At 39.8% G+C, this 12,823-nt stretch overlaps 1 protein-coding gene across 1 annotated transcript in view; it reads right to left on the minus strand.

The window, feature by feature from the left end:
• Positions 1-7,496, minus strand: part of LOC137091626 (uncharacterized) — an 8,069-nt gene extending 573 nt beyond the window's left edge. The window contains exons 1-17 of the mRNA XM_067456246.1: positions 7,443-7,496; positions 5,567-6,003; positions 5,307-5,412; positions 4,032-4,249; positions 3,633-3,764; positions 3,376-3,543; positions 3,138-3,274; positions 2,648-2,759; positions 2,484-2,563; positions 2,155-2,336; positions 1,934-2,023; positions 1,748-1,825; positions 1,498-1,558; positions 1,138-1,176; positions 864-1,051; positions 563-747; positions 1-115 (exon numbers count right to left, since the gene is read on the minus strand). The exon at positions 1-115 is cut by the window's left edge and continues 573 nt beyond it. Of these exons, the coding sequence (XP_067312347.1) occupies positions 1-115; positions 563-747; positions 864-1,051; positions 1,138-1,176; positions 1,498-1,558; positions 1,748-1,825; positions 1,934-2,023; positions 2,155-2,336; positions 2,484-2,563; positions 2,648-2,759; positions 3,138-3,274; positions 3,376-3,543; positions 3,633-3,764; positions 4,032-4,249; positions 5,307-5,412; positions 5,567-6,001 (2,326 nt within the window). The 5' untranslated portion in view covers positions 6,002-6,003; positions 7,443-7,496. The remainder of the gene's footprint in view (positions 116-562; positions 748-863; positions 1,052-1,137; positions 1,177-1,497; positions 1,559-1,747; positions 1,826-1,933; positions 2,024-2,154; positions 2,337-2,483; positions 2,564-2,647; positions 2,760-3,137; positions 3,275-3,375; positions 3,544-3,632; positions 3,765-4,031; positions 4,250-5,306; positions 5,413-5,566; positions 6,004-7,442) is intronic.
• Between the last annotated feature and the right edge of the window lie 5,327 nt (positions 7,497-12,823).

Genomic DNA, 12,823 nt, shown 5'->3' on the forward strand with positions numbered 1-12,823 from the left:
TTACAGTTCTCATTTCCTGGTAAAGCATTTGTTTTTCTTCAGCTGCCCGAGCCTTCATATGCAAGGCATCAATCCCTCGCCTTTTCAGACTTCTCGAAACATTATCTTCTTCAATCTGGAAGACAAAAGAAATAAAAAGTGCTATGTCATGTTACCAGGTTGCTTCTAAAATGATGGGCATGTAGTTGTGGTTAGTAAGGCTTTGTCAGGTTGTTTCTAGAGTGACTGCTGTGTGGTAACTAGGGTTAACTAGGATGTTTAGTAAGATTAAACTCTAATCTGAGCAAACATTAAACTTTGCTGAAATTAAAAACCTTGATTTGGTCTCTACACTTCATTATGGCAACTCTGCTGAACTATAATTACTAAAACTAAAACTGAAACTAAATAAATAAAAACTAAATAGAAATGTATTTGCAAAATAAAAACTAAACTAAAACTAGCAAAACCATTTGTAAAACTAACTAAAACTAAACTGAAATTTGTAGCAAAATTGAAAACGATAATAAAATAAAAACTAATTTCAAAAAGCAAAACTATAATAACCTTGAACTATACTTACAGTGTCATCAAAGCAGAAGTAGACATGCCAAGAGGGATCGCATGCTTCCTGAAAATCAATTGTTGCAGGGAAGATGTTCATCTGCGGTGGCCACTGAATGCGGTTGTAATCTTTTATGGCCTGTCTCAGTCTCTTGTTGGAGCTGGCAACCTGCTTGGACAGTCTAATGGCAATACCCTGCCCATCTGTAGCAAAGTTAGAAAACACACATACAGAGAAATTAATTTACTAATTTGTATTATGGTCCTTTTCAAAGTTGATCTTACTATCTTAATGTATCTATTCATCCACAGCACTTTACCTGGATATTTTTTTTTCAGATGGAGGAGGACTGCTCTCTCCCTTGATTCAGTTCTAGCCTTGCAGATTAGTTGACCTCTGAGTTCACAGTCAACATCTTTAAGGGTAGACTGGAAATCTGAATCAGATTCTTGCCATCTTCTCCCAATCCGGTGTTTTTTCTCCATGTTCAGCAGAGAGTCCTCAATTCTACAATGGTCAGCAAATAAATCTTATTAATTGTTATTTACACACTTGCTCAGAGAACGGTAACAGATAGATTACTGCTTACTTACTCTGTTTGACACTCCATGTCTGACTCATGAGTCCCAGATCTATACATTACAACAACAACAAAAAACACAGCACAAAAATTCAGTCCCAAGCAGAAAGCATTACTGTGGTACACCTGACCAAACAGTGTACACATTATAAGGGAGGCCTTGGTAGTAATTGATTATTAACCACGCTTTATTAAATAACTGCAGTATTATCACAACTATTCATTTAAAAACACTGTAAGGGCTAGGGTTTCCTTAAAAACTATGCTGTTACTGTAATCACACCTAGGCTTCCATGTTGAAGCACATCAGCAGGCCACTTAAAGATAGCTGTAATTACCATAGTCCTACATACACATATTATTGAACTCTTACTTGGACTTGTAGAACTGAATCAGTTTGATAATGTAGTCCCTTTTCCATCTACAGACAGTGTCTGGAGAACAGATAAAGACATTACTATTGCTCTAGTAAAAAGCTTAATTTCATGTCATTTCTTCACATAGTTTACAGGATTGTATTTCATTACTGTACACGGAAATTTAAGTATAACATATTTGCTAATATTATTCATGACCTTAATACAGTCTTCAAGACATTCACACATTCACTTCAAGTTGCTTACTTATTGTTTTTTGTTTCTGTTGGGCTAGCTCCATCTCCCTTTTCTTCCATTTCTCAATTTCTCCCTCAGAAATCAAAACTAGACAACAAAAATAACAGGCAACAAGACAACATTAATATTGAATCTAGAATCTAAAATTCTCCTGTTTACAATTATTGTTACCTGCTTCTAATGTGCATTATTTACCTGGTGCCTCTCTGATGACAGATGAGATGTCTTCTTGAGCTATAATCAATATTTTTTCTGCTTTGTCAAGTCTTTGCAGGAGATGTATCTCTGCAAAGACAGTTTAATTTACTTATACTGACCAATTTGTGAGTGATCAGCTTCAATCCAGAAAATATAAAATGTATAAACAATGAACCACCAGCACAGAATTTTGACAGGTTATGCATCAGTGGACAAACCTAGGTCAGTTGATTTCCTCCGTCCATAATGCAAAAGGGCATCAGTTAACAGGTCAAGGCGATGAGATGGAGTCATCTCCTTTGTGACTCTGGCAAATCTTCGGAGGAAAGACCACAGCCTTTCCATACCTTCCCCGTCAGTGAGCCCAAACCCATCGAGCCGCCTAGTGCTGTACTTGATCTGTGATTAAAGCATAGTAGTAGAACATCACAGACACTGATCCAACTACAGTGGAAACTGCTTATAGTTATAGATAGGTTAATGGAGGCCAAATAGGGAATGGATGATGTGTGACACAGGTCCTGATGTCTATATAAATTTAATGAATTGGCAAGGCAATTTGTGTCCATAAACGTGAAATGCTGGTATGGCCAAGGAAATGTTGTGGGGTATGTCCTCGCCTGATTTCTGATTGAACACAGTAAGGCATAATTTTGAGTAAATGTGTCAAGATCTTTTCTCAATTCAGTTTTATACAGAAAAAGTACTTACATTCAAATGTGAGGCAACAACACAGGCAATGTCATAGACTACTCGCAGGTGTATGTTCTTGTCCTCACATCTTCGAAGTAGCTCATTGATGACGTACAGAGGATAAGCTAATCTACTTCAACACAAATGAGAATGATGACACTATTTACTGAGGAAAAGTAAAAAAAAAATACTTAAAGAAACAATCTCCATTCAATTCAATACATAAATACTTAATAAGGGCATTTAAAATGATCCAAACATTTTTCATGTTTTCTTATTAGTGAAGATTAAAGAATGGTGGTAAAGATAAAATGTTGTAATGTTTTGGAATCTCCCATATATACATTCAATAAGGTTCATATTTGGTGATTAAAAACAAATAACAAGTAAAATATGGCTTATGTTAGGGTCATGCTATTCTAAGCATTTTATGAATAGGTAGAATCAAACGGGAATTATCATGGAACACTTAATAGTCAGATATGTCACTACTGTGGGATAGACTTGCCGTTCTCCTTGGCTCATGTTGACAAACATTAGGGGCATTTCATGACGACAAGCGGCTCCAAACACTCCTGTAACATCAAGTTTCTTTGCTTGTTTTTGTGACCTTAGCACATTGCCAGCCTTGAAGTTACTGCAGTCCTAAACATTTAAGGAAAACAGATTTATGGGAGGAATAATGATCTTTAGTTAAATTAATATTTCATGGACTCAGTCCATGAAATTCTGCAACTATGACTAACCTCGTGAGGCTTTGAGCTGTCAAGATGTGATAGCAGGTATTCCTCTACATCCTCTTCATCAACAAACATGCGGGTTCCATGTAATGGCTCAACCGCACTTGTACCTGAGCTTTGTTTCCTCACAAGGCCAAAGTTGGCATCCAATGTCACAATCCTATCTCCATCAGCCTAGAAAACAAACACTTACATTAATCCTGGTTTGTATCTGCAGCAATCAGGTTAATCAAACAAGAAACCACACTGGAACTAGAACCAACCTTCGGACATGCTGGGCATATGGTCCCATCATCTAATTGTGGGCAAATATCTACCAAACTTCTTTGTCGGAAGTGGTGATGCCTAAACTGAGATATGGATTCTCCCACCAGGGCTCTGTAGAGTGTGTTAACCTAGGGCATAAGCAGCAGTCAGAGAAAACATTACTGTTTCGTATACTTACACCTGGTGATGGTGGTTCACTCAGAAGTTATTTTATAGAAAATATCAACAATACTTTTGCATGCAAATGTACAATCCTAGATGATTACTTTTAGTTGTGATGATCAATGATGCAGTACAATTAAAGGTGTAATTTTCACATCCAGTCTTACATGAAAGTAACAGAAATGTTCACTTCACAGACAAGACTTCAAACTGACTTCTACAAACTGACTTACCTCTGCAAGTGTGAGGTTATTTTTCCAGCGCAGGGTGTTGCAAAAACCCTCAACAGAAACCTGACACTCCAGTGACAGACAAACAAAAAGCTCTAGCAGAGGAATGGAGAAGGCTGTCTGGGGCTTGTCGGCTGTTGCTGGCCAGAGCCCATACCTTAGCAGAGTGCAGGATTCTGGTTCACACACACACATATTGACTGTGACAGTGCAGAGCCGTCCTGACAAATAAAAAGAGGGAAATAAAATAAAACCATAACCAAGTACTACTATAGAGCATAGAAAAAAGAGAGCATATCAGCATAGACTAAATCACTTGAGTGTGTCACCTATAACTTAATGTTTGTTATTATTGGAATCAGAAGAAAACTTGTTTTCAAATTTAGACCACAAATTTGATTAATTCCTTGTAGGAAATCATTACTTCACATGTAATAGGAGGATTGCATTTCTTAACCTGTCAAGAAAATTAAATACATTACAATACATTACAGTTTTTCTCTAGCCTGATGTCATCATACTCAGATTCTAGTCAGAATATGAGTCTGAATGCCTCTGCACTCAATTGGATAGACCTACAACCGATCAGAGCAACGGAGTTAGAGACGAGCAACGCGTAGTTGTCAAAAGAACTAAACGATCTTTGCCGGTGTTGTAAAAATAATTTAAGGATACACGGTGTACTTACCAACATGATCATTTTTGAGAGAAATAGTGAAGGTGAATGCATTTACGAACAAGCTCTCAGTTTAGGATGAGAACGAATTCAACCCAAGCGCTCTGCTATGCAGTGCTGTCTTTTACTTTCTGTATCGCAATGACAAGGTCAGTCAACAAATTACAGTGCAAACAGTAAACGTGTAAATGAGAATCTTGTCCAGTATCTGGTAATCAAACACTAATATGTATCCTACAATTTACAGCAATTTTCATCAACACTTTAGACATAGTTTCCATCAGAACATCCCTCAAGAGTATATGGTTACACTGACAACATGACTAAGCAATTTGACTGTCTTATCTATACACAATGACAGAAGGACTTGTCATTCTGATGACACTGACATGATCATTGACAGAGATATTTACTTTTATGAGATATGAACTAAGGATTTCGAGCAAGAGACTGGCTTTTGCAGGTAATTCATGGCATTTTGCTATTTGTATGAATAGTTTTGAGAAATACACTTGCACTTTGCAATGTCGAGGATGATTCAAGAGATGTAACAAAGCGACTGAGAAAAACTGTAAGATTTTGTATCCAGTAAAATTACAAACCTGTGCTGACAATGACCTTCATGTCCTTTGTGTACACAGCATGGGTGTCATGGCCTTCAGGTAAACAAAGGAATAACCCCAGGGAGGATGGTTCATAGTAGTCATTCTGTAAGAAATATATTGATAGCTCTGACAATGTTTTTAAAACAACAAACTTGTGAAACTAACAGTTGATACTACATAGTGCTAAACCAATTTGAATTATTTAATGAATCTGTTGAAATTGCTGTTTGTATGTATGACTGTAAAAGTGGACTTACATTCCACTTTTCAGAAAGATGGAGTGAATTTCTGTGAGTGTTCTTCAGACAAGCCTCACAAAACACTGCAGTGGTGCTGCACTCAATGCACCTATAATCACCATGACTTTGGCAGACAACACACTGGGTAGTTATAGGTGCTGAACATTCAAACGACACCTTAAGCATGTCGTCCTTGACTGCATCCCAAGCATGAAGCTCTCTCTTCTTAGCCTTACTGTAGGCAGTCTCAGAACTACCGCTCGGTGCTACATCATCTGGTTCAGCCTGGCTAGATGTAGTTGACATGTAAGGGTCGGAAGGGTGGGGCTGTTTGGAGTTGGGCTGGGGAAGACCTTGACTAAGGTAAGAAACCTTTGCAGGCCCAGCGATACGTCTCCTCACCACCTTAATCTTAACGCTTCTAAAACGCGTGGTTTTCACTGCTTTTCCCATATCTGAAATCAAAATATTTGGCAATTATTACAAAGCAAAGTGCATCCCGAAATTCTTATCACAGCCTAAAAGACAGAAACACATCAGTGAACAAGGGATGCAGATGAGGGATATGTATTTGGTGCCATAGATAGATAGACAGACAGACAGACAAACAAATAGATATATAGTCAGATGGATTAGATTTATAGGAGATATACCCTTTATTTTACATTCGATGGTGATGATGGATACACACACAGACAGACAGATCGCTAGATACACAGACAGAGTCGATAGATAAACAAACAGACAGACAGACAGACAGACAGATAGACAGATAGATAGACAAGATAGATAGATATATAGATAGATAGATAGATAGATAGATAGATAGATAGATAGATAGATAGATAGATAGATAGATAGATAGATAGATAGATAGATAGATAGATAGATAGACAGATAAATAGACAGACACACAGACAGATACACAGACAAGATAGATAGATAGATAGATAGATAGATAGATAGATAGATAGATAGATAGATAGATAGATAGATAGATAGATAGATGATATACAGACAGACAAGATAGATAGATAGATAGATAGATAGATAGATAGATAGATAGATAGATAGATAGATAGATAGATAGATAGATAGATAGATAGATAGATAGATGATATACAGACAGACAAGATAGATAGATAGATAGATAGATAGATAGATAGATAGATAGATAGATAGATAGATAGATAGATAGATAGATAGATAGATAGATAGATGATATACAGACAGACAAGATAGATAGATAGATAGATAGATAGATAGATAGATAGATAGATAGATAGATAGATAGATAGATAGATAGATAGATAGATAGATAGATAGATAGATAGATAGATAGATGATATACAGACAGACAAGATAGATAGATAGATAGATAGATAGATAGATAGATAGATAGATAGATAGATAGATAGATAGATAGACAGACAGACAGACAGATAGACAGACACACAGACAGATAGACAGACACGATAGATAGATAGATAGATAGATAGATAGATAGATAGATAGATAGATAGATAGATAGATAGATAGATAGATAGATAGATAGATAGATAGATAGATAGAATACGTGAATAAGCCTCGAACTACACAGTGTGGGAAAAGTCATTTTTGCAGGCTAACTTTGCGTTTAACTAGTAAACTATATTTTCCCAGTCGTTTCAGACGTAAAACATGCTTAATAGCAACGTTAATCATTGCATAAAGCATGTAATGTAACGATAGGCTAATAACGCAATATATATGGTTTCCAAACACAATTGCAAAACGGTTCTCTCATGTCAACACTCCTGTCACGCAACATTAAAAGACATTGTATGTATTGTTTCCCCTTATTGACTAATAAATAACAGTTTAATGCTCGGTTTTATCATTCGAATGGTCTTACCTGAAAATATAACGCGGGAAATATATCGCAACTTTGCTGCGTCATCCGCGTCATCCATAGCTTTGCGATTACCGGCGAGCTGGAGTCCTCAGAGATTGGATCTGGAGTCTTCGTTTGTATTCGTATCGGTGATTAACCATGTGGATGGATGATGACAGCCTTCTGAGCCTACCAGTAGGATTCGTATCGGTGATTAACCATGTGGATGGATGATAACAGCCTTCTGAGCCTACCAGTAGGCGCAGCAGGACCCTTCTGGCCCATACCTATGGGCTGATAACCACTAATAACGCCCATTCAATCGAGTGATAACATTCGAAGCGGGTGTCATAACAAAGACAACTCCGAAATGTCATCATTGCATAATTAAGTGAATGACACTTAATGACAGTTGTTATAAACATGCATAAAAACTCCTTCATATTCATGACACGTGTCATGTCATGATTATGAAGGTGTCATGTCAGTCTTATGCACACCCCTTCAAGTAAAGTGTTACCAGTTACGGTAATGTATTACTTTTGTAATGTGTTACTCCCAACACTGACTGCAGGTTATAGTATTGTTGGTTTTTTAATGTTATACAGGGTTTTTCCTGCTTAGAGAATTACGAGACGGCCGTCGTGATAATTAAATAATCAGAAATATATCGTCACATGATCCTGCAGCAATCACTCGTATATTATGATTTGCTGGTAAAGTCATCTAAAGCCATTCCATAGCTGAATGTGTGGGACAAGGATATGAGTTACCTCTTTTTTTTGATCATACACGTGTTTGCATCCTTGTGCATAGAGAAGAGGGCATAGGCTCCTTACCAGTGCCCTTTCTCAGTGCCCATATGTAAAAGTTTCGCTAAAAACATGCATGATTCTTATATGTTCCACCAGAATACTGTAAGGATCATATGTGTACATTAAGCTACGTTGAGCGTTTTCTTTATGGGAAGAAAATGCTTAATTAAACATGTTGCGTTCATATTCAGGGCTCATCTGCTTTTCTGTACATAGTTTGCTTCATTATGGTGTTCACTACATGTGGTTTGTTAACACTGTCTTTGTTAATTAAACCACGTTAAGCTTTTTTCACATTTTCATGTTGCGTTTTAGAACTTACCAGTGGCGTTATCATTTTTTAACTGATTCACATTATGAAAACTGCTAAATCCTTTAGGAACTTCAAAACATAAAAGGGCGAAACTCGATATAGCAAACTTCAAAGAAAAAACACATTTTAAGGATAAATAACGAGCGGGCCAATATCGTGGCGATTATTTAAATCAATCGACAGAAGCAGATATCGTTATCAGGATTAAAATACGATTAATAGTGCAGCCCTATTAAAAAGTTTATTAATTTTTTTAAATGACTGATCATTTGGCTATATAAGACCCTATTCCTCATCTGGGATCACGCAGAGCCTCTGAAGCTCATCAAAGCCCTTTGAAACGGCGTTGATTTGGACCTTCAAAATTTTGATTGCAACTGACAAGCATTATATGATGAACAATCCTAGAATGTTTTCTTCAAGAAACTTAAATTCTTTTCCACTGAAGAAATAAAGACATGAACATCTTGGATGAGATGGGGGTGAGTCAATTATCAGTCAATTTTCATTTTGGGGTGAACTAATCCGTTAATACTTTGATTAATCGCCATGGCACTGTGTTCAATGTATTTTGTTGTTGTTTTCTGTTTAGATTTTTTTTTAAAGCAAAGTTTTAGAGCAAAGTTCAGTTTGCTATCAACTTGGAATTGTAAATTACACATGTGGGATATAATTTGAGTGTTTCATTTTGTGTTGAAATAAGTGTTTCCATCACAAATTAGTGTATGTCATTGACCTAAATCATATATGGTTAGTATATGCAGAGATGTTGTAATATTGACTGAAATCATGTATGATAATTATATGTAGTTTATATGTATATCATATAAACTTGAAGAGCTAACACACCATTTCCCTGTTAAAAAATATGAAATCCGTATGAAATCCATATAAACAAATGACAAAATGTAAATAAATCCTAAATAACTTTAATTTGACTAGCGTATGATTCAGTATAAGAATTTTATATGATTTGAATTTGAATATCAGGAGTTTTCTACTTATACCATACACCATTGAATTCTGTTTACATGTAGAACTCATATAAGAGTTTTACAGTATTCATACATGACCCAAAAATCCCCTACAAGTTTTATGTGTGCTTTTTAGTATGAAATGCTAAACGCACGCTCTCACTGGAATACTGATCACTCACACCTGCAGCTCATCATCACCCAAATCACCAGAAGAACAAAAGCCACACACACGCACTCATTCACTGTCCGGGCTCGTTTGTAAAAGCTACTTACCCTTCTGATTACGTCAAGGACTCCTTCGATATTACTTACCTATCTCCAGCGTATGCTTCCTAGTCTCCAGTGCTAGCCACCATCACGTCCCAACTTAACGGCAAGGCGTTGCAGTGGGCGGAAACTCTGTATGCACAGAATAACCTGATCATGCATTCGATGCCCAGCTTTATTGCTCACTTCAAAGATGTCTTCGGAAAACCTGTCTGGGATGCGTCTGTGGGTGAGCAATTGTATGACTTAAAAGCAAAATATGTCTGTAAATAAGTATCCCCTGTAGTTTCGGACCCTGGCGCCGCTAGCGGATGGAATGAGCAGTCACTTCTGACCACCTACCATCAAGGATTGGATCCCCGTGTGTGGTTGCATCTCACTGCATACGAGGACACCATCAGGCTTGAACGCTTCATCCAATTATCCATCTGCTTCGCCAGTGGTATGCAGTCGTGCCTCGAAGAGCACCAGGGGCAGACCATGAGCTTACCATCCCACCACCGACCAGATTCCATCAGCCCTCCAGAACCAGTATCAGAGCCCATGCAAGTGGAGAGCAACTGATTAACCCCAGCGGAACGGCAGAGACGGCTCAGTCAAGGCGTATGTTTATATTGTGGTGCTGCGGATCACTACATCACCAAGTGTCCCACAAGTTCTTCTTGTCCTCTGGTGAGTGTGATCTATCCATCTAACTACAAGAGTCACCCGCTAATCACTGTTGAGAACCTCCTTACTTCTGATGTCTCTTTGCCAGTCTTTGCCCTCCTGCACTCCGGTTCCGCTGGGAACTTCATATCAGGCGCCCTCTGCCATCAGCTCAAGCTCAAGATGACTCCCACTCGGTCCGTCTACCAGGTCAAATCCATAATGGGTAGACCATTAAGTCGAAGACAGGTTTGCTCCATTGCCGGTCCCATTCAACAACAAGTAGGCATACTTCATGTTGAGCAAATCCATCTACTGGTTCTGGAGGAATCATCGCTGGTGTGATTCTAGGGTGCCCCTGGCTGGAGCAGCATAACCCTGTCATCTCTTGGAAGTCCGGTGAGATCCTAAAGTGGGGCGATAGCTGCTTCTATGCTCTTCCTGTCCCCTCCATGTCTCATTCCAGGAAGATTTCCCTATGTGCAACATCCATCAAGAGCCCCATCAAGCAGCATTTGGGGGAGGTTCCACCATGCTACACCCTCTTTAGTGATGTGTTCTGCCCTCACCGTGCTTCCAAGCTGCCTCCTCATCGGCCATGGGACTGTGCCATCGATCTGCTTCCGGGTGAGCCAGTGCCCAAGGGCAAAATCTATGCCCTATCTCTACTGGAGGAGATGGCCAAGGAGGACTGCATCCATGAGGCACTCGACCAGGGCTACATCCGACCGTCCACGTCCCCTGCTGCATCCAGTTTCTTCTTCGTGGGCAAGAAGGATGGAGGCTTGAGGCCCTGCATCGACTACCGGGCATTAAAAGAACACTCCACTTTTTTTCAAAATAGGCTTATTTTCCAAGTCCCTTAGAGTTAAAGTTAAAAAAAATGATGCTAATGGTCTAATCCGATTCAATGATGTATGCTAAGCTATGTTAAAAGTACTACCGCCAGATACAGAGATCGGATGGAAATGGGTTCAAAAAATGGTAAAACTCAACTCTTTAACTCTTAGGGACTTGGAAAATAAGCCTATTTTCAAAAAAAGTGGAGTGTTCCTTTAAACAAAATCACAGTTAAGTTCCGTTATCCCCTTCCTCTCGTCCCGACAGCGCTGGATCATCTCTGTCGTGCCACTGTCTTCACCAAGTTGGACCTCCGCAGCGCGTATAACCTCATCCGGATACGCGAGGGGGATGTGTAGAAGACCGCCTTCGTGACGCCCTATGGTCTGGCCAACACCCCCTCCGTATTCCAGGACTTCATCCATGATGTGCTCCGGGAGTTTCTCCACAAGTCTGTATTGGTGTATATCGATGACATCCTGATTTACTCCTGGAGCCGGGCCGAACATCACATTGCGGAGGTCCTGCAACGCCTGAGGGAATTCCAGTTCTAACTCAAGGCCAAGGAATGTTCCTTCCACAAGCCCTCAGTGCAGTTCCTTTGATACAATATCGACAGCAGTGGCATCCGGATGGATGAGGGGAAGGTGGAGGCCATCAAGACCTGGCCACCTCCCTCAACTATCAAAACTCCAGAGATTCCTAGGTCTCACTAATTTCTACCGAATATTCATCCACAACTACAGTATCATCTCCAGTCCACTAACCCAACTCCTGTGCAGTAAGCCCAAGTATCTGTCCTGGAACCCCGCGGCCACGAAGGTCTTAGAAAAACTGAAGAGAGCCTTCACCACTGCTCTCCTCCTGGTACACCCAGATCCTATGAAGCCCTTCACTGTGGAGGTTGATGCGTCCACCACAGGAGCGGGAGCAGTGTTGTCCTAACAGCAGGGGATGCCAAATCGACTCCATGCATGCGCCTTCTTTTCCTGTAAGTTCAACCCGGAGGAGGTAAACTATGACATCAGGAACAGGGAGTTTCTCACCATCAAGCTACCCCTGGACGAGTGGAGGCATTGGTTGGAGGGGTCACAACATCCAGCAAGAATCTTGAGTACCTGAGAAATGCCAAACGGCTCAATCCACACCAAGCCCGTTGGGCGCTCTTCTTCACAAGGTTCAACTTCTCGATTTCCTATCTACCTGGGAATGTGAAGGCGGATGCTCTCTCCGAAGAACAACCTGAAAGGTCCGAGCCAATCCTGCCTGACAAGATCTTCATGAGTCCCATCACCTGGTTGGAGGAAACCCTTCCCTCCTCCAATGTCTCCACTAACGCCCTGCCGGGTTGCCCACCAGGATTACAGTACATCCCACGGACACTGCGCACCCCACTGATCCACTCCGCTCACAGTTCATTGGGCACTTGCCACCCAGGGGTCAATGAAATCCTCTCGCTGCTACAAGATTGCTTCTGGTGGCCCAACATGGCAGCGGAGGTCATGGTACATGAGGGGGTGCCGGGAGTGTGCCATCTCAAAA

This window comes from Pseudorasbora parva, chromosome 10 (assembly GCF_024679245.1).
Source record: "Pseudorasbora parva isolate DD20220531a chromosome 10, ASM2467924v1, whole genome shotgun sequence".
In the NCBI taxonomy this organism is placed as follows: Eukaryota; Metazoa; Chordata; class Actinopteri; order Cypriniformes; family Gobionidae; genus Pseudorasbora; species Pseudorasbora parva.